Source organism: Streptopelia decaocto (genome assembly GCF_964273445.1).
Source record: "Streptopelia decaocto genome assembly, chromosome: 2".
NCBI classification, from domain to species: domain Eukaryota; kingdom Metazoa; phylum Chordata; class Aves; order Columbiformes; family Columbidae; genus Streptopelia; species Streptopelia decaocto.
The window spans coordinates 141,973,013-141,997,234 of NC_138655.1; the positions used below are offsets into that span (position 1 = coordinate 141,973,013).

The window sequence follows — 24,222 nt, forward strand, 5'->3', positions numbered from 1 at the left end:
GAAAACATCGGTGCTGTATCTGCTCTGGGCTGAGCCCCAGTGAGCGGGCAGGACAAGGGGAAGGCAGCAGCACAGGGACACGAACGGGCTGTGCCCGCTCAGTGAGCAGTGAGGTAAACGCCTTGCTGAACTAATACAAACTGATTGTGTTCAACAGAAATGGTTTTGTTTCTCTGGCTGCTGTGAATTTAGCTGCTGTTCTGCCAGCAATTAGGCAAGAGGAGTACCAGGCCAAACAAACAAAAGCTGTCTGTTTTCATTAAACACACTTCCCCTCTCATTTCAGAAATTAATTACTCTTCATTCCAACCAAAGTCTCTGAATTAGAGGAGGAGGGAAGGGAATGGTGTCAGCACAATAACATATTTTAAAAACAGATTAACTGCACAGAGTTGACAGAGGCCTATTCCTCTCTTGGTCAAGAGACTAAGCACAAAACCCAACCTGCAGTGCCAGTTACCCACACAGCCTGCAGTGGGGGCCCAGCTCTGGTCCCACTGCTGCAGCTGCGGCTGCACCTGCGCTCATCAGTCGAGTGCCTGTGCCTGGTTTGGTTTATATCTGTTTACTTCTGTGCAGTACAGCCACAGTTTTATACCAAGAACAGTACCCAGAAGTCATTCCATTTCATGCAGGATGAAGTATTCATGGCTGTCTGGAGAAATACAGGCCGGGTGCGATACAGCCAGGGGTTCCTCAGGTCCCCCACACCCTGCCCACAGCCCAGGACTCCATGTCAGCCTCCAGGGCCATGAGTCCCTGCCCCAGCGACACCGCAGCAGAACTGGTCTCCAGCCCCACATAGCCCTGCCCTGCCCGGCCATGGGCTTTGCTGAGCCAGGACCACCCACACACCCTCATCCCAGCCTGGCCTTGGTCCACCCCTGTCCCCAGGGAGGTGCCCATTGCCCAGGGCTGCACTGCTCCCTGGCCAGGGTGGTGGGACAAGCCTTGATATGTCCCTTGGGGGCCCCCCATGGCCCCCAGGAGTCCCGAGCTGCACAGCACCAGGTGAAACCTCACCTGCAGTTCGTCAGAGAAATGCAGACCTGGAGCTGGACAGAACTCGGTTTAGGGATAACAATGAAAATTAAGAAATGGTATCTAGTGTACTTCAAAGGCACCCTATAGTAGTAAATTTGGATGTAACATGAAGAAGCAGACCAATGAAGAGCGAGCTAGGTATAAAAGTAAACATAATAATCAACCTCAAGTGTATCCCAGAGAGCATCAACGTTACTATTGTATTGTTATTACATTTTCCATATTTTTCTATAATAATTAGATTTAGACTAATACAATTACTGAATTAGATTAGTAAGATTTCAGCTATAGTAACAATAAATTCCTGATTTTATAGATGTATATATGTACATATGTATGTATATATAAACATATATATGGTGTGCTTCCTTTTTGACACAGAAAAAGATTCTGAGTATAACACCATGACTCCAGAAAATGCTGCAGAGTGGCTGTGGCATTACTTCTATTTTTCTTGCATTTGGCATAGACTTATCAAAGGTCTAAAGTCCACCATAATCATGTACAGCCGATTAAACATTAGTGTTAAGCTAAACAGATTTTCTTATTCCTTTATGTTTCTTTCATTCTAAACCTACAGTCCTGCTCTTTTAGACTTTGTGAGTTTTGAACCCTAATAAATCGGTATACTTAGTCCTTTGATAAATACCTATTTCTGCAGTGGCCCTTGGGACAGAAATTTTGCTGCACAATTTTGCACACACATGTAATCACCCTTTCATATCAACTGATTAAGGGAAGTCACCTCGATATAATTTGATGAACAACCGGTGTGACTCTCCAGCTCCATATGGGTGAAATCGAGGTATATTTTTTCATCCTCTGGCTGTCTGATAATGTAGATACATTGTCGGTTGTTGATATAAGGGTTAGGCCAGAAAGGGGATGTGATAACCCCTTCGCTATCCGTGTAATTTCCTCCACAACTTGGATCTGCTATTATATATTAGAAAAAAAATCCGTTAGTTGAGATAGTCACAAGTATTGAAACTCAGTTTAGGCTGCTTCTGCACAATGGCTGGAAATCAAAGTGGATTTCCATGTTATTCAATAGCAAGTGTTAATTACACCTGTTCATGTGCTGTTGGCTCTATCTGTGGGATGTATATATATCTGGGAATGTTACAGACCAAATTTTAATGCTGAATTTTACTTACCAGGTGATGTTGTATAGATGATGTGGAAGCCTTTATCTGTTACTAAGTCATCAGAGTGAAAGTGGATCCATGCATATGGACCAGTGGTTTGGACTGGGGGTGGAGATCCAGTGCTACAGTATTTACCAAGCACAGGGTCTTGTGGAAGAAGACCATCTCGAATCTAGACAGAAAAATAAATCAGAGATTAGGATTATTAGATGTGTGCCAACTGTGAACAATACCAAGAATCTTAAAGTTATCTCAGGGGCCACATGAGATATTGCAGACGGTGGGTAGAGGGAAAGCTCATAGGAAGTTTCCTCTAAACACACAGGAACTGAGAAACGGACACACCAGCAGACCTCTGATGAAGATCCTCAGAGAGTCATCAAGGGTTTTGCGAAAGGGAATTAAAGTATCAGGAGATCTGCTGTTCATTTGTTTTCTTGAAATCATGCTCAGCATTGCACAATTTTGGAAAACATGCTATTCCAAAACAGCTTCTCATTTCCACGATTTGGCATTGGCGAATTCTGTAACAATCACTTTTCACCTTAGTAAAAAGGCCTAAACTCACACATCAAGTCACAGACTGTACTGCAATATGAATCTATTAATCCTATTCCCTAATAGGTTTCCTTAAGCAGATTAATTCTCTGTGGGTTGACATTCGACAAGGAGTTTGGAGATTGAACTTTGTAAGAAAGTGAAAGATTCCCACCAGGTATTTGGCCTGAATCCTATTCCTCTTTAGTTGCAAAACTTCTACTGACTTCAGTGGACTGTGATATCATCTTCATTCTGCTGTGCTGCCTATATATCTGAGTGTGCATTGGTGGGTGGAATAAGTACAAATGAGATTTCAACCTAGGATTTAATTTTTGAACAGTCCCCTTCTGTACATAGAAAAAGTTTTGAAATATCTTGTTTTGCAATAGCATAGCCATAAAATGTTGTCATAATCCACAATTAAACTTTACCTCTAAATGGTCAGAACTGCAGTTTTCATGGTGTTCTAGGCTTAGTGTGCCAAAAGCAAATGTGATGAGCAGGCCAGGACTGGTTGAGATGGTCCAGAAACAGTCTCTGTTTACAGGATAGTTACCAGGGTATCCTGGAGAGCTTATCGAGCCGTAAGTACCCGTCAGCTCACCACCACATTCTGACAGAAAAGAAACATGAAATAACACATCCTTCAGCACCACATGGCAGAAGATGAATTCTCCTTTAGTTCTCCTGTAGTGCCAATACTATATACCACTTTGGGATCCAGAATAAATGTAAAAACAAAGACCAAGCCAAACGAACCAACAATTTACTTCTTTCTTTAAATTTGACAATTAATTCTGCAATTTGATTGTAAAAGCAGAAGTTCAAATATTTCCTGATTTGCACAGTGAAAGAAAGATTCTTTCCCAGTTATGATGGAACTATTATTAGGAGAATGATCAAAAGCAGTGTGTTTTGGATTTCATTTGCAGCATTAATCTGAATTTCTGTACTTTGTAAATAGTCTCCATATTTTATCCTAGCACAAGGCTGTTCTCACTTTTTAAAAGTGTTAATTACAGGGAAGGCTGTTTCGTATACCTGTAATAAAAAAAAATCCATCTCAGTGTAACAGTTGGGAATGGTATGGGTAACTTGTGTGTTATATGTAAGAAATAGCTCGTTTAGTCATATCTATACCTCTCTCCCTTTTTGTTTTTGTTTTTTTTAATACCCCAAACATATTTTCATTTTTCAGTATCCATATTTATCAATTAGTACTTATCTACCTAATGATGTCAATTGGAAGGAAAAAAAACAAACTAAACCAAACCACACGCGCACACACACGTACACCCCCCCCCCAAAAAAAAAAAAAGCTCCCCAAAAAACATTACCAGCATTTCAATAAATGTTTCTGAAAATAAAGAAACCATGCACACACTGAATTTTCTATACTTTTTTTACCCATAGTTCTTTCAAGTCATAACCCAATGCACAGTTCTGTTTCTAGACAATACACAGAACATTGAAGTGGGTTTGATGTTGTACAAGATGATTTGGAGTTTATCTCTAGAAATGTACTGCCAGGCCTCCTGGAAGGATCACATACAGCAAATCATACCATAAAGCTCACACATAATTTAAAATCTCTCATGTTTGGAAAGCATGGTTCAAAACCTCTAGCCTCTTGCATATTGTCAGTGGCAAAAAAAGGCAACTTGCTTGCTCAAAGCACTAGATACTTCTGTGAGAAAAGAGAACTGAACAGAAGAACAGCATCTCCAGGAACACATGCTCTTGGGGGATTCTTCACAGCAGATATAAAACGGCCATAAAAACAGGAGAAAGTTATGCACACAGAGGCTGAGAGTTGGAGTTTAAATATTTTCAAGTGATATATATATCTACATTTCAGCCTCACTCTCTAGTAAAACATTGTCCTACTGCTCCTCATGATAGCTAATCAAAGGAAATGGGTCATTCTTTTTGTTTCAAAGCCATGAAGATGCTAAATTATTGGACATTTCATCAAACTTACCAGGATCCCGAGATTCCCAATGAACAGTAAAACCTCCAGCTGTAATGGTGTAGTGTGAATAGAACCAAAAATACAGGGAGCTGTGGGAACTGAAAAGCTCTGCAGGAGTTGAGGAGCCACAGTATTTCCCCAGCATGTGCATTGACGCTGAAGGTCCATCGTGGATTTGAAGGAAGGCAGAGTTACACCCATTACTTGCCTCCAGTTGGAAGAATGGGAAAGTAATACGCAGAATCTAACAGAAAGTAACAAAAGAAGAAATATTTTTTTTTTTTTCTCCATCTGCTGAGACACTATATAAACAGGCGTTTATATGTGTTCATATAACTGAAAGAATCTATGAGCTTTGGAGCCATTATGCCACTTCCTGAAAACTTCCAGGACAGAAGACATTACAGAATCTTAAGGGTCAAAAGAAAAGAAGATAGGAAAGAATTTGGACAGGGAAGTTGTCTGGAAATAACATTATTTCTGTAAACTAATAATTGAGACCATTTGCCTGTGTCTGTTGTATCTGTAAAACACATATATTTATATATATATATGTACATATTTCAAACCATGCAAAAGACTTGAAATACAGCATAAAATACTTTATTCCATATCTCCCATGGCAGTTTTCTCATCAGGTAATTAACATTTCTTATCCTTGCTACGGTTGAAAATATTGTTATGGGAGTTAAAAAAATGAAATTATCCTTTTTTGTACATATCATATTGGTGTCTCATAAGCCCACTCTAGATACTTAGTGACATACACAGCTTTATGTATGTCCAGATTCATCACTGATGTGCTTTAATGCAGCTCTGCTGAAGATAGCAGTGACTCTCAAGCCTAAAGCTGAGGATATGTCTCATACATATAGTGCTGCATAAACCACTAGCAACCACTGGTTTATAAAACTGCTTAAATCATTCCATGAAATATCATAAAAGATCAAATATTTATATTCCAAGTAAGAAGTTCCATGCTGAAGTGTGAAGTAACGTCTTTTGTAGTCGTTACTTATAACACAAGTGGAATTGCTAAATGCAGAGTAGAATCAGAATATATATTGGAGTGCAACATTTTAAAATTAATCCTTAGAAATCCAAATGCTGTTATTACACAAAGCCATTGACAATATTAATTCAGCATTCCACATTTCTGAGGCTCAGAAATCAGAAATATGAAATTGTTCTGGGGCCACTTAGCTCATGAACCACCTGTGAATCCTCTCAGAGCAGAGCTTTTCTCATGCAGCTATTCACAGATCTCAGTCTAAAGAAACATAAAATAGGCAACTTCTCTACACGGTGGTAGGTGATGTCAGCCCTCACAAACTTATTACAAATCTCCAGTCGCCTGGTGTGTTTTATTAAGGTTTCATTTTTAAATGCAATGATTATAGGAATGAGTAAATTCTAACCCTCAGCTTCATAGCAAACCTTGCAAACATAGGCAGGGCTAATTCTTAGGGTAAGGAGACTGAAGGCTTGGAAGGGTCTACAACTTATTCACTTTGAAAAAGGCTTCTGAGGGGGTTGGATCACAGTGTTGGAATATGTGGCATGAAGATGGTTGTGTTTGGTCTGATGAGCTAAGGGGTCCTGCAGAGTGAGGAGTTCTTTAACCTGAACTCTATTTTACCTTATTGGGATTAGTTTGTATAACCCAAGCGCAGCTGACCCCACTGGTGTACCGCTGGCTGTTTGGGTTGTTAGGGTAACTGAAAGTCCCCCTGGAGCCTGAGAGATATCCTCCACAAACTGCAGAAAGAGAGAGAAAATTGAATAAATTGATTAATTTGTGCTATTGCCGTACAGACTTAAACAAAACCTAACTTTCTAGCATAGCTTTGGCTTCCTGAACATTCAAAACCATGATAAAAGATACTTCTATAAAAGACTCTTCCTCTAAATTGGAATGACATCACAAAAAATAGGCAAAATTACTCCCTGAGAGGAAAGTAGTTACTGGAAAAAAAAAAAAAAAAAAAAGATTTTCAGCTGGAATATGTGGCTTCTGCCAAAATATATTGCTTCTGTCTCAGGAAAATGCCCATAAACTAGTTTGTTTCAAGAGGCCTGCCTCCAGATTGAATTTTTAAATTATTCACCTACAATAAAATAACATTTTGAAGCTAATGTGATATAAAATTGTCTTTCTCAGTAGTGGTGCATCATAGAAGTTATCCTTCAGCTGTTTTATTGTCCCATTTATTCTTTTTGGTCAGATTTCTGGGCCAGATAAAACCCCTCATGATATACCATGGTCTTTTCTCTCAATGAGCCATTCAATATATGGGATCTGTGAAATGGGAATCCCAAATAAATATGAAAAAATATGTCCATAAAGCACCCAAAATACAACACACATATAGCTGCAGCATACCACAAGCAGCTGTAGTGCAACACTCAACTGATGCCAAAGAAATACTTAATTTTCAGAAAACTGAAATGAAGTATTTTGCCTCAGGGAATGGTAAAAATAATATAATTTTGTTTAAAGTGTCCAGCTAAACCATCTGACCATTTCTTAACCAGATTCAGAATTATCACGTCATAAAATTTATGATGTTTCCCTTGATTAGGAACTACAACAGAAGTTACTACATTATAATTTCTCACTGGACAAAAACTGGTTTTCTATCCCTTCTACTATGAATGGTTAAAATACAATTTTTCTACTTTTCTACAGGTATGTGCATAATAATAAAAATTACTGGTTAGATATTTAAGGAAGACAGAAAAGAGCTTAAAGGAGCTCTAAACCAGACCAGATTTCACAGTGGCTCTGTGAAAGTTTTACCCTCTGTATATTGTGAAAAGTTAATCTGCTTTCTTCACAGCAACGTGTAATAAACATGAGCCATCTAACAGATAGTTGCCACAGGGATGCTCACTGGAATGCTATTCTGACTTTTAAAAATTAAAATTAATGGAAAAAAAAATCCCAGACAAACAGAAAAAGCGATATTAAGAAGTAATGTTAAAGGCAGAACCTTGCAGTCACTCTATAAAACTCAGAGTCCCCCATTTTCATTTATAACATTTCTTTCTTTAAATTTCTGTTTGAAAACCTTTCTGACTTTTCATCTTGACTAAAAACATCACGACCTCTCAGCTTCACAACAAATGAAATAGTATGCACATAAGAAAAACATTAATGTATTATCTTGCAAATCTGTTGTCTTTATATCAGATCTTCTTTCCCAACCAGCTCACCAGACCACTTTCTCAGGAACAAATACATGATTTTAGGATGCCTGGCATCTAGTCAAGGCCACCGGGCCTTCAGGTCAACTTCACTGTTACGCTGCTGTTGCTAAACTAAGCAGCTATAAACACAACTCATGGAAAACTCTGCCCCCAGGGGACTTTGAGACAGGACCTGTAATCCTTCAAGAAGGTGGTTGGTTTTTTTTCCATCAGAACTTGGTTCTTATTCACATATTAATCATATACAGCAAGCATCTACTCGCTGAAGGCTGGTGGCCCATTTCTCCAGGGCAGGAGGTCCTGGCCGTACCTTGCTGGGCAGTCTGGCACTGAGGTCCTGTCCACGAGCTGGTGCACTCGCAGGAGTAGCCATTGACCCCATCCACGCAGCTTCCCCCATTCTGGCAGGGGTTGCTAATGCATTCATCAATATTCTCTGTACAATTAGGGCCTGTCCAGCCTGCATTACACAGGCAGAAATATCCAGAGATTGTTGCCTACAGGTACAAACAAATGCAAAAAAATTACTGAGCATGGATCATCTAAAGGAATCAATGCAATCAGCAGAAAGACTGATATTTACACTTATTTTATGTGGAGATATCAGAGCAGAGAAATAAAACATTTGGAATGCAATTACATTGATGGTGACTGGTGAATACCAAAATAAACTCAAAGCCTAATCAGATTATCTAGCTCTTTGGTTTTTTTATTAAGTTATTTCTTTGCAGGGCTCTTTCAAATTACTTTCTAAGAAGTCAAAATCTGTATTCATTTAGCCATTCAGAAAACTGTTTGCTTGGCTTTGAAATGATCACCCTAGAAACAAGTCAATCATATTACATATTACTACAAACAGCAAGTCAAGATAACAGTGGTTTATAAATAATTTCTCTCAGGCCAGTTCTCCGGGAAGCCTGCACTGCAGTTACATGGGCTGTCAACTTGCATTTTCACCCTGAGGGATGTCAAATGGGAGCAGTTGCATTGCATTCTCCGCATTGTTCCTTATTCTGTATGTCTCTTTTACATTTGTTTTGTCTAAACCTCTACTATTTCTCCTTATAATCAAGTCTTTCCATATATTTAACTGCTTTAATTTCTTATGTCCTTTTTCCTTATATTTCTTGCTTTATAGGTACACCTTTTACAGGTAAAGCAGAATATGGTGTTCCAAGGTACATTCTTACAATCCCATCTTTGATGCCATACAATCAATGTGCTATATTCTCTATTTCCTTTTTCTTTCTCTGTTCATGTCCTCTGTGTCCTAAACAGAGATTTTCAGTATGGTGAAAGAGGATTTTGATGTGTATTTAGGGCTCAGAATGCTGCTTTAGAAGACAAAAAGATGTTTTCTGATCTGCATTTAATTAACATTGCATTTCATCTGTCATTATGCTGGCCAAATATAGCTCTGTTATTTCTGTATTTTATTAGATACTTCTGTAGTCACATCACTGAAGTTATCTGACTGTGTTATTATCTTTAAGTAGTAATTTGTAGCCATGATTGCCTGCAGTTGTATGTTAGGATTTAGGGGAAGATGTCATATCTTTTAATAGACTGACTAAAATAAATAGTTTCTAAATAGGGCACAAAAGGACCTTTAAATATCTGAGTGAAAAGACAATAGGTATCTACAGAAGAGCAAGGAATGCTGGTAAGGGATGGAGTGGAGGTGAGGGGATCATGTCCTGTCACAGAAAATGAGAAAGGGAAATGAGAAAAGGAAAAAATCCACCTCTACATCAAACACACAAAAAAATGGCTTGTGTGTCCTAAAATTCACTTTGTTTTCCCCAGATATATCTGTTGATGTTCCAAGCCCCACTGACCTTGCCTCATTATCTTTAGTCTGTGTGTACTCAGCGCACAGTCTCACCAGTCTCCGTGTTGTAATGACACAAAGCATTGTCACTAACTGCGAGGAGTCCAGCACTTACCAAGCACTGCCCATTTGCACAAGGGTTTTGCAGCTGGCAGGTATCACTGAGAGCAAAGCACCCACTGGGCCCATATCCACTTCCAGTGTACCCAGATGGGCAGGAACAAAATGGCATCAGCCCTTGGGAGGTGAGACAAGGTACAGAAAGTCATTCGGTCCTTGTTACGATGACAATACCAATGACAGTAAAGGTCCTTGACATTTTGAAGCAGAGCTTTTATATAATTCTAATGTATTTGATAGCTTCCCTGGTCAGTGCCCAGTTTGACCATGGAAAGATCCCTGGTGTTGCATTGCTATGGGTATCTGAGAGTCCAAGGTCACCTTCACGGGAAGTGGTGGGAGTAGAAGAACAGTAAAAGAAGCTGAAATTGGATAATGACATCAAAGATAAATGGTGACTATCTTCCCGTTTTTATGGTGAAATCTGCTCTTTGCTGGAGCCTAGATCTATTTCTGTCAATGTTTGTGGAAAAGCCTGCTGGCTTTAGCTAGCCTGCTTGTAAACTCCTTTGGGTGAGGGAAAACTGACCGTGGAAAAGGGGCTGAAATGTAAATATGTTGCTACAAAGTGGATTCAGCCTAACCAAACCTTCTTCGAGATTCACACTAGTATTACTTACAGCCCTTAAAAGAGCACCATACCTAGAGATGAGGTACAAGTAGCTGAAGGATGGCACCCTCCATTATTTATTGAGCAGATATCAACCTGAGTACATGTTTGTCCATCTCCCTCATAACCTGTTCAGACATAAATCTCAGTTAGTCTATAACAAACTATGTTGTCTGAGTATTGACAGCAAAACAATAATTTGGTGAGAAAAAAAATGTGTAAAATAATAGTCTTCTACAGTTAAAATGGAAAAGTTGAGGTTGCCACTGGTGTATATCCTGGCATACTTATTGTGGTTTCTACACTGCAGGGATGGATTGAGATTTTAAATAAATCCTCCCATGATTTTAGAAAAAAAGTAGATCGGTATTATCCAAATATAGGTGAGGCCATAAAAACTCAGCTTTCTCAGCCACCATATGCTGCCCTCCCTATGCTTCTGCACCCAGCTGGCCCTGACCACCTCTGGGCTTCCCTCCGTGGCCAGAGCTGCCCTTGGGTCTCAAACACAGCACCCGGCTCCTCTCAGGGGGCTCAGCAGGACCAAAGCGCTGCACCATGACTGTGTGGCCAGAGCTGAGGTCCACTGCACCACATCAAAACTTGTCTGAGACCACATTTCCAGCATGGTGATAGCCCCTCAGTGCTCAGTGACTGAGGGCCTTCGTTACTGGCAGTCTATTGCCAAGCAAGAGAAAGGTCAATTAGAAACACTTTTTCCTGGTATTATTTCTAGTATTGATAGCATGCATTGCATAAAGCCTTTTAAATCATAAAACACAAGGGATAAAGATGTAAGTTATGACTTCCACTGCTTGACCTGTACTGCAATGGAAACTCTGCCTTCTTAGAGAACATACAGAACATGACAATTATCAAGGCTTTTTTTTCAAGACAGACAATACAGCTGATTTATGGCACACAGGATACTCTTTCAATTAATACAGACAATGAAGTTATGTCATAATTAAGCAAGCCTTGTTTCCCATTCATGATCTTATGAAGGAAGTACTTTATCAAATCAAGGCCCTAACACTGAAAAGGGCTACCTAGTACAAAAGAAACGTATTTCAGAGGATGACCACCAGAGAGGTACTCTACAAAATGTCCTTTAACAGTTTTAATATACTTGGACTCTGCATTCTATGTTACGATATTGCCTTGTGCATGTGAAATTTCTCTATATAAGAACAAACTTCAGCTTTTCACATCTACGATGAAACACGCTCAAAGGAGTTGAATCTTCATCTTTTAAGCCTTTCCATAGTTTTATAAACAACAAAAAAAATCCGTTTTACCTGGTGGACAGAGCCCACAGTGGAAGGATCCCATTGTGTTGATACATTGAACCATCGGTGCTGTTGAGCAGCCTCCATTATTACTTGCACATTCATCAATGTCTTGGCAACTGTAGCCATTTCCTTGCCAGCCTAAGATGCAGCACAGGAGAGACATTAAAACAGAAAATGCCTGGCCTTTTCATTTGGTGCCTTGACCAGGTCTTTTCATAGAGAAGAAAAATATTCCTTTTGAATTTCATTAACACAAGAGAAGACCTGTCCCACTCATAACTGATAAAAATTAATACTGGTCTGCAAAATAAGTTACAAACATGACAGGGTAGAGACATGTGTGCAATAATGTTTTATTTAAACTGTATTCTGGATATTCCAGAATCAAACAGACTTTAACTTCAAGAGGAGGCAGTTCTGGTCTACTGCCCATGTGTACAATTTGCAGCAAAGCTTTCTCATAAGTCTGGTTAAATACTCCAAATACTCCTCCTATACACACCACCTACGCAACTCAGGAAGAGGAATCACAGGTTATATGGCTTGAGGGGACAATTAGATTTTTATATTGCCTTAGGACAGTGGGCATATGGACATGAAAGGACCTTGGACCTGTTATATGAAGGTAATAAGACCTGATGAACATGAAAGTACCTATGGACATGAGGGTACCTCAAATCTATTGAGATGCTCAGTTCAGGATGGATAAATCATGCGTTAAGACTCCACTGCCTATGTTACCTAGATGTGTCATAACCTACAGGCATTTGTTCTCTAGAATACAGATGAAAACATTTCATGGAGTAACTCTCATCGGGATCCTGTGTCTGTGCTTATGACATACAGGCAGTACTACCCACTGCCACCCGCTCCCACCAGCGAACAGGAAAGGACACGATACCTGTGGGACAGGGACCACACGAGTAGGATCCTGGTGTGTTGTAGCACTGCACGGGTGGATTCTGTGAACACGGACGGTCAGGGAGGCTGCATTCATCTACATCAGCACTGCAGGCAGGGCTGCCCGGAGGGGACATCCAGCCAGCGTCACAGATACAGCGGTACTTGGGCTGCAACAGCAAGCATCACATCACATATTTAAGACAGTTAAAACAGTCAAGGAAAAGGGCAGGAGGAGTTAATTTTATAAAGCGTCTTTTAAACTACAGCGAGAAAGTTTTCAGAGCATTACATGATTTGCACATTCTGTTTTATTATATAAGGTGCAATGGTAGTTTTCTCAGTCTATTTCTTCCTCCGTATTTACCTATTTAGATTATGGAAGTAACAACAGGCTCATTCATTATGTTCATAAAAGAAACCTGTAATTTACTCCAAAGCTGCCAGAGAACATGAACAGCAATTACAAGCTGTACATAAACATAATTAAAAGTCATCAACTTGCTTTGTAACCAGGGTAAACAGATCAGCGTAAGAAACCTGAAATCAGCTTGGCTGTTTTCTTTTAAGCAAACTAGTCAGTAATCTGCAATGTGTAGCACTGGCATTAAATTGCAAATATGTATCTTCTTTGAGGAAAATGGTTTTATCTCTTGTAAATTTAACTAATGGCCCGAATTCAGCATTTATCTTGCTTTGGTCCAATTAAAGCTAATGGGAGCTTTATTGTTGACTGTCACAGGAGCAGACATTGTTAATCCAACACTGAACCCTTTCGAAAAACTTTCTCCACAAAAAATGGGCAGAAAACAAGTGATGAATTGTGAAAGCTTTTACAAATTGAGAAAAAAAATTATTTTATAGCATAGCACCAAGAATTTGTGGTGTTTGTGGAATGGTGCACAGATGTATGGGAGCGTTAAGGAGCGCAGGCTTGGCAGGGTAGTTTTGGAGAGCTGCTCTGAGCAGAAAGAGCCAAAGCTGGCATATACCATATGTCCCTTTGGAGTGAACACCCCGTACCCAGATTCTATCCCCAAAAGAATGAGCTGGCTTGCTCCAGAAGACCATTCAAGTGTTTATTAGCAGCCACCCAGGGCAGACAGTTGGATACCTTGTGCCTGGAGCCAGAGCCTGAGTCCAGCTGACAGTGAGGAGCACCAACGATGAGCAGCAGCCACCCAATCACTGTGCAGCCCTGGTGGCTCCCAGGCCACCAACAATAATGGTCCACAGGTATGACTTTTCTCAGGAAAAACAAGACTCGTGATGGTTGTCCTCCTTAATCATTTAAGTAATAAAATTTTCTAGCAACTTAGAACTCCCCAGATAATGAACAGTATGAATGTTATTCTTCAAATAAGACTTATTTAAAGAATATTCTCAAGCTCCCTAAGGATGTAGTAGTAGATCTGATACTGTGATAAGTACCTTTAATAAGACACAAGGCATTTTCAATTATTTCTGCTGTCCTTTGGACAACAGAGAAGACACAGTGGTGTTTCTTGCTGTATTTCAGCAGAAGTTTGTGCTAAACCATTTTGTGCTGCTCAGCATTATTTGTTCCTCATTCATGCTCCGCTATATAATGAGACTTAGACATTGTTCCGTACCCTGTTGGGCTGATCCCTGTCACCATCTATGCAGATGCCATGTCCACAGAGTGTCTCAGATCCTCCCTGGCAGTCATCAAACTTCAAGGCACAGTGAGGCCCGTAGGTTTCTGGAGTGCAGGTGCAGCTAATGGTGAAGGCAGACAGAAAAATTAAAAAGTTGTCTTAATATAGGACTTAAAGCTCATATATTGCCATAGTGAGAGATTGTTTCTCACTCTTTTAATTATATGGTGTTCCTTATGAAATCTGTCAGTTCTATTAATAATCATGAAGAGAGGCAAGGATCCTGTTCACCAGGGACTCAAAACTGAAGTGGGACTTGTGTACATCCGTGACTGTCTGAGCCTATGGGAGAATCCACAGCTTTCTGTTACATTCATAAGTGCAAATCCAGGAAAAAGAAATGTCTAACATTAGACTTCAGCCGAGTATGAGCTTGGAAATCCCCACTTCGGTCAGAGCACACCCAGACCTTGTGATTCCATTCATGAGCCTCATATGATGCCAAATGCTTAAAACCCCACCTCCAGTGATACGCAGAAATGCCGTGTCTGGCCCGTCACAGGGAGCAGGACTCACACACACACCTGAACACCTGGTGGCTGTTCTCCTGGCAGCAGCCCAGCTCCCAGGTAACAGTGATGGGCAGGAGGAGGCAATTGGGGCTGATGGGGTGGGAAGAACAAAGTAGTGGGCTGCAGGGATGCATCCTGCAGGGGGAAACAGGTTTGCAGCCTGCCAGCTGCATCATATTGTCATTTATAGGGCACACCTTGGTCACAGCACTGTACAGATTTGGGGGAACTGAAATTGGGATCTTCTAAGCCATCAGGTAATGTTTCCCTTTTCTCTGGCCCTTTGTTTCCACATGGACCAAATCTGAGGCTCTGAAATACAACTGAAAGGAACCAAAACCTGCAGAAAACCTCCTATCAGTTCAGTAGCTTTTTGTGAAAATGACAGTGAACCACATATTTGGACTCAAGTTATGTACTGCAATGTCTGCTGATATCTGCTCTTCACAGAGACATATGGCAGGTACATACCCCTGTTGAATTGCTTTTAAGATGGGTAATGAAAAATACTCTGTAAAAGCATTTATCTGCAGAATTTGAATCAGTGTATACCAGTGCAGCTGGACCTTGGAGCAATTTATAAGAAGCTGCTACTATCCCTGTCACAGTGACATACGCTCAGCTGAAACAGCAGTTTGATAAGCCAATTGCAGGTAACTAAACCCTGCACCCAGGACAAGCAACCCAGGTGAACTCGGGCTTCAAAAGCCCACGATAGCTTAATGCTTAACTGCAGTCTGCAATACTGCAAGACAGCATGTTTGTTATTGTAAGAGAGGGCAAACAGACCAACACTGTCTTGCTAGTGCAGTAGCTCAACCCGGGCAAGCACAGAGGCAACAGATCAGGGAACGTGATCACCTTTGTATGTTCAAAGTACATTCAGAGCTTCATGTTCAACTCCAAAGGACACAGCAAGGCAATCTGATTGGCTTCCAAGGACAACAATGGCACTGTCTACTGCCTGGTCTGGCAAAGATTAATCTGCTACCCATCTGAAGTTGCTCACAGAATAGCTTCAAGAAGGAGATCATGTTGCAAGGAGCTTCAGCCAAATTGCAATGCTCCACTGCTTGGCACAGCCCTGGTTCTCTCCCATTGCTGACAGCACTTCACGATGAGGCCCTCGTTATTTTGGTTTTGGCACAGCCTTTCATCCAACTAATGCAATGTCCTATTAATGTTGCAATTCAGGAAGGCATTTCCTGAATATCTGCTCTCTTTACTCATTGTTTAGTGCTTTCCTGAACTACAGCTTGAAGCCTGCAGGTGAAGAAACTGAACAGGGAGTGAAGACTGTGTCACGCTCCATTTCACAGTACCTCATCCAGTACTGCCCTTCACATGGTGTTATTACTGGGGGCTGTGGAAAGTTAAATATCACCATTTTCTTTACCCACAGCCCATGCTGGTGCATATAACTACACCAGAGCAGGAGTGGGGTGACCTAGATTGCTGGGTCTTGGAAAAAATAGCAGCAGTGTTCTCACAGCTGTTGAAAAGAGCAGTGTCATGCTCTACCTGGGGATGGATTTAGCACCTGGGGAGTACTCAGAAGACAGACAGTCTGTGATGGGAGACTGAAGGCAGTACAATGGGTCTGGGGAAAGGATTCAATAATCCCTCAGTAATCCTGAGGGCACATGCAAAAACAGTAACATTAAGATTCGCATGACTTATGAGGAAGTCTTAGTTCATTTCAGGAAGCACTGATTCAGCAGGTACCAAGGAGGATGAGAATTACATTGGGGAAAAAACTTACAGGAATCACGACTGTACTGACACAATGACAACACTTGCAAGAAAAGCAGAGGGTTTGTCCTCTCAAACCTTGATTTAGTCACACACCTGTATCCCACATCACTGAGCACAGTAGGAAACAAGTAAAGGCAGGCTGCTTTGTTTGTCATTTCCTCGACAAATGTCTGTGTTGGGGACAGCTGCATGCAAGCTAGAAACATCCTTTAAAAACAAAGAAAAGCTGACAGGAAGCACCATGCACCAGAGACACCTCAGCAGCCTCTGGGTTAATCCTGAAGTGTAAGGAGCTCTGCAGGAGAGCTTCCCTTATGTGAGGGTCTTCCAAGAACTGACCAAGCACTAAGAACAAGCGTTATGCCAAGCAAATATTTGTGGAGGCTAACATATTCGTGATGAAGCAGGAGGCAAAATGCTTTGCAGAATGCTGTGGCATGCTCTCCAGCCTGCTTATTCCCATTGCACAGGGAGAGCTTTGTGTTATATCTGAAAGTTATTTATTTACCAGATTATTTGACATTTTGGAAAATAAGATGCAGAATGTTCAGGCTGGCTTGGCCTGTAAACAAAAGAGTGTTTCCTAAGGAGTTGGGCACAGCCAGAGAAGGATGCATCCCAGGGATGTGCTCCAGGGACTTCATGTCTGCAGGGGCCCACAAACAGGCAGCCCATGGTCCCTTCAGGCCAGCCAGCTATAAAAGCATTCCTCCTCCCTTTCTGCCCACAGCACCTTGCATTGCCTGCTCTGCTGCAGCCTCAGCAGCACCTGTATTTCTGGGGAGGGTGAAGGCATTGCTCAGAGTTGGGTGGTGTACTGAGAATGCCAGTGATCAGGGGTGTCCATATGTTCAGGAGGTTTCCAACAACTCAAAACCTTCGCTGGGCCAAATCTCTGTTCACCTCCTGCATCTCCGCACTCCCTTCAGTCTGAAGGGGCAGGTGATAAAGGAGGGATGACAGGCATGTTGGCAAGTGCTGGTTACTGACCAGCATGTTGCATCTCACAGTCCCATCTGCACACCATGCTGCAGTAAATTTCTATTAAAGCATCTGCACCTACAACAGAAAGTCTGGGCACTGGAGCCAGGCTCCAATTTGCAGCCTTATTCCCCAGCATGGCTGTGTGATAAATCTGATTCTTGCTGCTCTTCCTGTGTTAAAGCAGGCAAAGGCTTCGGAGGGCCTTCTGGGTCTGCAGTGGGCTCAGGTGTACAGTATATTAACGACTTTATATTCTCTCAGACTGCAAGGGATTATAGTGCATAGATACTGAACAGATTATTCCTAAAATATGTGCTGCAGCTGTGATATGGGGGTACAAAAATAGCAGAGTATTTTAGGTAGGATTTTTGTGTGTAGTTTTGAAAAGTTACCTGTAGCTGCCTGGTATGTTCACACAAGTGGCTCCATTCTGGCAACCTAATGCTGTTCCAGCATAAATCTGGCATTCATTAACATCCACGGAACACAGGAGGCCCTAAGATGAAATGGAAAACCAGTTTATTTTCCAAATAACTTAGAAATTAAGGAAACCATGGGGCCAATGTTTAATATAGTTTCCAAAGATATACAAACCATGGGCTGCTATCAACACAGCTTCTCTTATGAAACATTATAACAAAACTCTGTTTTTCAGTCACATTTCTGTGACCTTGGTTATCAGCCAGATGGGGGATAAAATATTTCAGATGTTTGTACAAAGCATATGGACAGCATAGTGCTGTCCTACCCCCTACCTTCCAACTTCATAGCAAAAGACTCAGAAAACTCTCTTTCAAACTGTTTCTGTCAGGGGATGCTGTTTTACTAAGACTGAAAGCACAGCAATTTTGTTCCAAATCTTGCTGGGACAAATTTCAAGTTGAGAGCCTTTGAGAAGAAGATGTAACTTTTCCATTTCCAGTGCATGTAACAGCACCATTAAAGCATTTGCCAGTAAAGTCTTTGGATTTCAAAAGCTCAGCCTGGATTGATTACTTACACCCCCATTTTTTTTTATTTCCTCAAGCCTGAATAAACATCATTCCCTTCCCCCATTCTCTCTTTATCCTTGCATAAGATCAACAGCAAGCCATGCAGTTCAGTTCATTGCTCAGCAAAAACCGAAGACTAATTCTCTGCTGTGGGAACTGCCAAGCATCCCTGACTTCATGGGCCATCGCCCCTGTATAACAGTGCAGGGTACGGCCCAGTGGTTTGGGCTTCACTTTTTTGGTATATATTAATGTTGTTGAGATGAAAATGTGTTGCCCTTCAACCAAACTATGAGTGTGTTACTGCTGCTTAGCTGTTCAGTATTTCTCACACTGTTCTGATCAACCTTAAAATGCTATACTTTGTCACAATTACACTAAGCCAGGTGTGTCCTTACAGTTAAGATACACATTCTGCATTCAAGGAGGATACAAACTCACCTGCCAGTTGCTGGGACAGAGGCAGAAGAAACCATCCAGTGAGTTCACACAGGTCCCTGAGTTTTCACAGGGGTTACTGCTGCAGGCTCTCATCTGGATGGCCTGAAACCCAGGAAAAGTGCAGAAAATTGAGTTCCTTCTTATTCAGTGTTTCATTAGCATTTACTTTCAAGACAAAACTTTTATAATTCTTTTTTCATTCTTTCTTGTGCCCCCATCCTCCCCTTCCGCCCCCCCCATTTTTTCATCAAGGTTGTTTTGTAAAGGTTTTGAGCTGTTTTACTCATATCTGTACAACAGAAAGACTAATATCGTTGGTCTTACACTGGATGGCCAGCTGCAAGCACTAGGATGAGGAAAGCTTTGTAAGAAGTAAATTTTAATAGACGCTGTTCTTCGTCAGCAGACTGTGAGTCTAGATGAGGAGTTACCTTGTCTTCTCCATTCCTTTGCTGAGTTGTGTGACAACTGCTTCTACTGGCAGTTGTAGCTGTGGCTTGTCACAGGGTCAGTGGAAAAGCAGATGACAGTTGAAAATTAGCTATTTCTAGTACAACATAAAATCCACTTTGAATTCTCCAGTCTTCATCTTGACTGATTAGTGAAGGAAGAGTTTACTTCTCATTGGTATCTGGTTGTTGTTCTTGACTCTATAACTGTTTTTCCTTTAAGGAATGCAGGCTCCTGCACTGTTTATATTTTGTAAGAAGGCATTTCACCTCCTTAACAAATCTTGGTGCTTTTTTTACCGCCTGTTAGCAAAAAAAGTTTTCCCAAGTAATGCATGAGAGGAAAGAAATCATTTAGCTTAAATAGTAACCTCATTGTAACCTCACTTCATTTACTTGGGTCTGGGCTTTTCTTTTTGGATCTCTAGTTTGCTTTCATTTACTCACCTGCTCTAAGCTTTGAAGTTTGTTGTCAAGACTCATGACCTGCAAGAGAAATTCAGATTACATTGTGCTTGGTATGAGAGTGATCACAGAGGTACATGCTCAATGCTAGTAGGCTAACAAAATACTTTTGAGAAGAGAGAACAGGTGGTACGTGAAACCAGGCAACAATCAAGTTCAAATCAGGCCCCATTCACTGTGATTTCCATGTTTTAGGCTGTTCAGAAATGGCTTAAAAAAAAGCAAGACTCAGTCTTGTGAAGATGAATCCAGGTGCTCAACACTGAGAATGTGAATTTTCCAGTGGGACTGTTTAGGTGCTCGTGTACATGCAAAGGACAGAGATCTAAGAGGGTACACTGAAAGCCAAGGAAAGGTTCACCATGTCTCAGTGGGTTATAACCACAAGCAACAAGCTGAAACTGAATCAGGGAATATGATAGATATGTATTAGCACAATTTCCCTGAAGTTAGGTCTCTTAGGCTATAAAATATTTTCTTACAAGGAACTTGTGGCAACACTCTAACAGAAGATGCTTAAACCAGGGCATTTGTAAAGACAAAAGTTTCAAAATCTTCTGTTGGAGAAAAATGTTACTAGCAGGGAAGGGATGAAATTACTGCATAGGTATTTTCTTTCCATTGCACACTCCGATAGCCCATTTCACCTATGGAACTGAATGTCTAACACCTATAAGAATATGGTCCGTTTCCTGAATTAAGTGGGATTTCACTTCCATAAATATTACATGAAATAGTCCATAGAGATGTTGACAGGGAACAAAAGAAGAATCCTGGTAACTTGAAATTATAGGATTTAAAGGAATATTTCCATTGTCTCCCGAGTTACTGAATAAGTATCTCAGCATTAAACATAGAGTCTGAGCTGATGTTAAATACAGGTTCTGCCCCAGTTCCCTAAATTGGAGTCCAGCAATACTAAAATGAAGAAGATAACCAAGTTAACCTGAGGAACGGGAAATGGGGAACGCTGGAAGAGGACACCACAAGGGTACAGCTCACCTTGGAGGTCAGCAGAGCAACCTGCTGGGACACGTTCTGAGAGGCACCATGGGCTTTTTTAAGTTCTTGAATCTCTGCATTACTTTCTCTCACCTAAATTTAAAAAACCAGAGATAATGTGAAACAAGCCTGTCTTTTTCAAAAGCTTACAAATGTAAAAAAGCTTTGCTTTTTCAAAAGCTTAGGAAAGTTTTATTCTTGCTTAATTTTGCTATCATAAAGTACACTTAAACGTGGAAAGCTCTGTTGTATACACGATATAATCTTTTAATTATTTTCTGTAATGGCATAATTACTTTATGAGTCTGCAATAGCTCACATTCATATTAGAGTGCTGACACAGACAGTATAAAATAACAATCATACAAAACACATCAAACATTTGCTAAGACAAATTCTGAAGACAAACTATTACTGTGCAAAACCAAAAACAAAAGCATATTCAGGAAAAGTAACTATATCACCTGACTAAAAAGTTCTGCGAGGTCCTCTTCATTAATTTTTACTTTCCCCAGTGGTCCAGTTCTAAATTCAATATTTTTGCTGGAGCCAGCGTGGAACACTAAATTACCCTGGTCTGAGAACAAACGAGGCCTGTTGTATTACAGAAAAAAATACAAAGAGATCATTTAGTTACACATATCCACCAAAGACTATGTAAAAAAGAGCTGCAATAAAGCCATTCTGTTTCCATTACTGGCACTTGAAAGCCATCATAAGAACAAATGCAAGCAATGGTACTTACTGCTCATCATAAATGGCTCTTTTCTGCCTCTTTGTTTCATAGTGGTTTGAATCACAGCTCAATCCAGTAAATAGCAATAACGCAAGTAAAAGCCCAGGAGCAGGAGCAGCCCAAAGCATTGCTCTCCTCCAGCTGTCCTCATCTGAAGCAAAACCTCCAGTGCTGAATTGCACTTCTGCGAGCCCAGGTGCCCTTTGCTCTCACTCAGCTCTTGATTCACCGGGTGCCCATGCTGCTTTCTTGTCTTGCAAGGGTAAACTTTATCTCAGGTATCTTAATTAAAGATTGACAGCGTGCAAACCCTCTAGACATTACATGCATATTGCTGTCTTTGTCTTTTTGATTCAGGAGCTTTAAAAGTTCATTAATTGAAATCTGCCTGTATTTTGTAATTATGTCTTTGACTTTCGCACAGCTGAGGACCCCTGTGGCTCAGAGCACCCTGTAATCTGCAGCTGGCCACTGCAGCAATGTCTCAGTCTCTCCACATGCTGCACCACACGCGTGAGGGAAAGATTATTTGACAGCACTAAAGGACCTAGATTGTTACCAAAATATAAAACAAACACCACGTATAAAACCCACAGTGACTGGCAAGGAATGTTTGTATTGAAAGAGAAGCTTCCAGACAGTAATTTATGGGGCAGATGACACAAACAAGTTAGAAGTACCAAATAGCATCCCATGGGCCACAACAGAAAAATACAATTTTAACCAAATATGGTTGCTCTGACTCAAGAATGACGCAGTCCCCAGATGCCGGGGAGGCGATCACACACCAAGTGGACTGTATCGGGTTTGGCTCGTGTAGCCTGTCTTCATTGTGCACACTAGGGCTCCCAGATTCAGGGCCAGCCATAGACAATGCAGAAGACCAAGGAAGAATTCAAAGGAGGCTCAAAAGAAATAAAAAAAATGCAAATTAATATGTTTGAGAGCCAAAATTCCCACTACCCTTCAGCAGCACCTCACAGACTTCTCAAAAGAAGTGTCCCACTCAGACACCCACGGGTGCTTGTCCCTGAGGCCCTGGCTGTTGCTGCTGGAAGCCATGACAGAGTCCATGTGCCACCTCCCTTTTGCTTTTGCCAAAGTCTCCATTTTCCCCTTTCCCAGCACCTTGCTGTGCTTTCCTCTATCTGCTTAGGGGAGCTTTCTGTATATTTTCCTTCCTCATCCTAGGAGTTAACTGAACCTCCAGGCCCACCACCATTCTTTTTTATTTTCCTTTTTGCTTAGTAGACACTCAACTCATTCAGGTTACTCACATTTCAAACTCTGTCAAGAAGAGCAGCAAGAGTTGTAGCCACTCTCGCTCAAAGATAGTGGTAGCCACCTTTCACTGAGCTTTCAGGCCCCAGACTTTCATGGAGGCCACAGAGCTCCTGTACTTCCTAACCCTGCACAGCTTTCCTTTCTGCTGCAGTTGGTACTTGTCACCTACAGATGTCCCACAGACATGTGGGACATGCCCTGGAGCTGAGGGATTGAATGAACTCTACAGCTTTCACGGACAGAAATGTTACGAGGCCAAAGCACTCTGGGAAAAGACTGGATGTGGAGATGAAAAATATTGTCACCTCAAAAAGAGATAGAGGTGGACTGTGAAAATGAGTGTGAAGCCAGGAGAGCTAATGTTTGTGGTGCTGTCATAGATAACTCAACCCTTACCGTGAATAACTATAATGTCTGAGACTGTATCAGCTGCATCCCACCAGCTCCACTATTTTGTTTGCATAAAAATCAAATTTTTCTTAATTTTCTGATCTGTATTTTTAGAAACTTACCTCAGAACTCAGAACAGTGTGAGCCTGCTGACCATCTTTCACAGGCTGTGACACAGGTAACCCAGCAGTTCCTGCTGCCTGGAGGTCTGGACGGGCAGAGGCGAAGCTCCTCCTGCGCGGGGGGAGCAGCCCACCCCACAGGCCTGCTCAGCTCTGGGTGTTCACCTGCCCCGCAGCAGCCCGGGGCCTCCAGGAGACCAAGTTACCAGCTGCTGCTGACAGAACAGAGGGACATGAGGAGGAATCCCCATGTGTTGTCCTTCACCATCGTAGCAGATGGCGGTCACACAAAAATACAGAATTGTGTCCTCAGTCATTGGAGGCTATCACTGCTCCATTCAAGTCAAACAAGCAATTACATTTACACCAACTGAGGATCTGTCCCCACACATTTTTTTAATTTCCTATTCTGCTCTTTGCTCTGAAACCTCTGTTCTGGAACAGGAGAGCATAGATGAATTGTCGATATCTCTGTCTAGTCACCAGGACACCTCCTGCCTCTGGGTATCCTGCTGCTGTCCATTAAACTAGTGCTCTCTAACAGTCTTCATGTCAGTCCTGATGTCTGTCTGAGGCTTTATTTTTCCCTTTGTGTGTGTGTGTTTTAATAGTTTACTGAGTTTTTATAACTGTCAGTTGGGTGTCAACTTGAAGAGACTATGAGCCAAATAAACCCATACTTCCTAGCAGGCTAGTTAAACGTATACGTACTTCAAGGACTTTCTTTCACAAAGCCCATTGTAA

The 24,222-nt window shown here is 41.3% G+C and overlaps 1 protein-coding gene and 1 long non-coding RNA gene across 2 annotated transcripts in view; one reads left to right on the forward strand and one right to left on the reverse strand.

Moving 5' to 3' along the window:
- Positions 1 to 21,810, reverse strand: part of CUBN (cubilin) — a gene marked incomplete at its 5' end in the record, with an annotated part of 141,975 nt that extends 120,165 nt beyond the window's left edge. Inside the window, 17 exons of the mRNA XM_082044155.1 lie at positions 1,790 to 1,980; positions 2,202 to 2,364; positions 3,164 to 3,345; positions 4,714 to 4,948; positions 6,344 to 6,462; positions 8,225 to 8,411; positions 9,861 to 9,982; positions 10,508 to 10,603; positions 11,774 to 11,905; positions 12,669 to 12,837; positions 14,281 to 14,407; positions 17,990 to 18,093; positions 19,031 to 19,132; positions 19,927 to 19,965; positions 20,947 to 21,039; positions 21,411 to 21,540; positions 21,692 to 21,810. Coding sequence (XP_081900281.1) covers positions 1,790 to 1,980; positions 2,202 to 2,364; positions 3,164 to 3,345; positions 4,714 to 4,948; positions 6,344 to 6,462; positions 8,225 to 8,411; positions 9,861 to 9,982; positions 10,508 to 10,603; positions 11,774 to 11,905; positions 12,669 to 12,837; positions 14,281 to 14,407; positions 17,990 to 18,093; positions 19,031 to 19,132; positions 19,927 to 19,965; positions 20,947 to 21,039; positions 21,411 to 21,540; positions 21,692 to 21,810 — 2,310 coding nt within the window. The remainder of the gene's footprint in view (positions 1 to 1,789; positions 1,981 to 2,201; positions 2,365 to 3,163; positions 3,346 to 4,713; positions 4,949 to 6,343; positions 6,463 to 8,224; positions 8,412 to 9,860; positions 9,983 to 10,507; positions 10,604 to 11,773; positions 11,906 to 12,668; positions 12,838 to 14,280; positions 14,408 to 17,989; positions 18,094 to 19,030; positions 19,133 to 19,926; positions 19,966 to 20,946; positions 21,040 to 21,410; positions 21,541 to 21,691) is intronic.
- Positions 14,878 to 23,821, forward strand: LOC309435651. The gene is made up of 3 exons (XR_014183205.1): positions 14,878 to 14,915; positions 23,471 to 23,534; positions 23,655 to 23,821. It is a non-coding gene; the product is annotated as an uncharacterized lncRNA (long non-coding RNA).
- Positions 23,822 to 24,222: the final 401 nt, after the last annotated feature.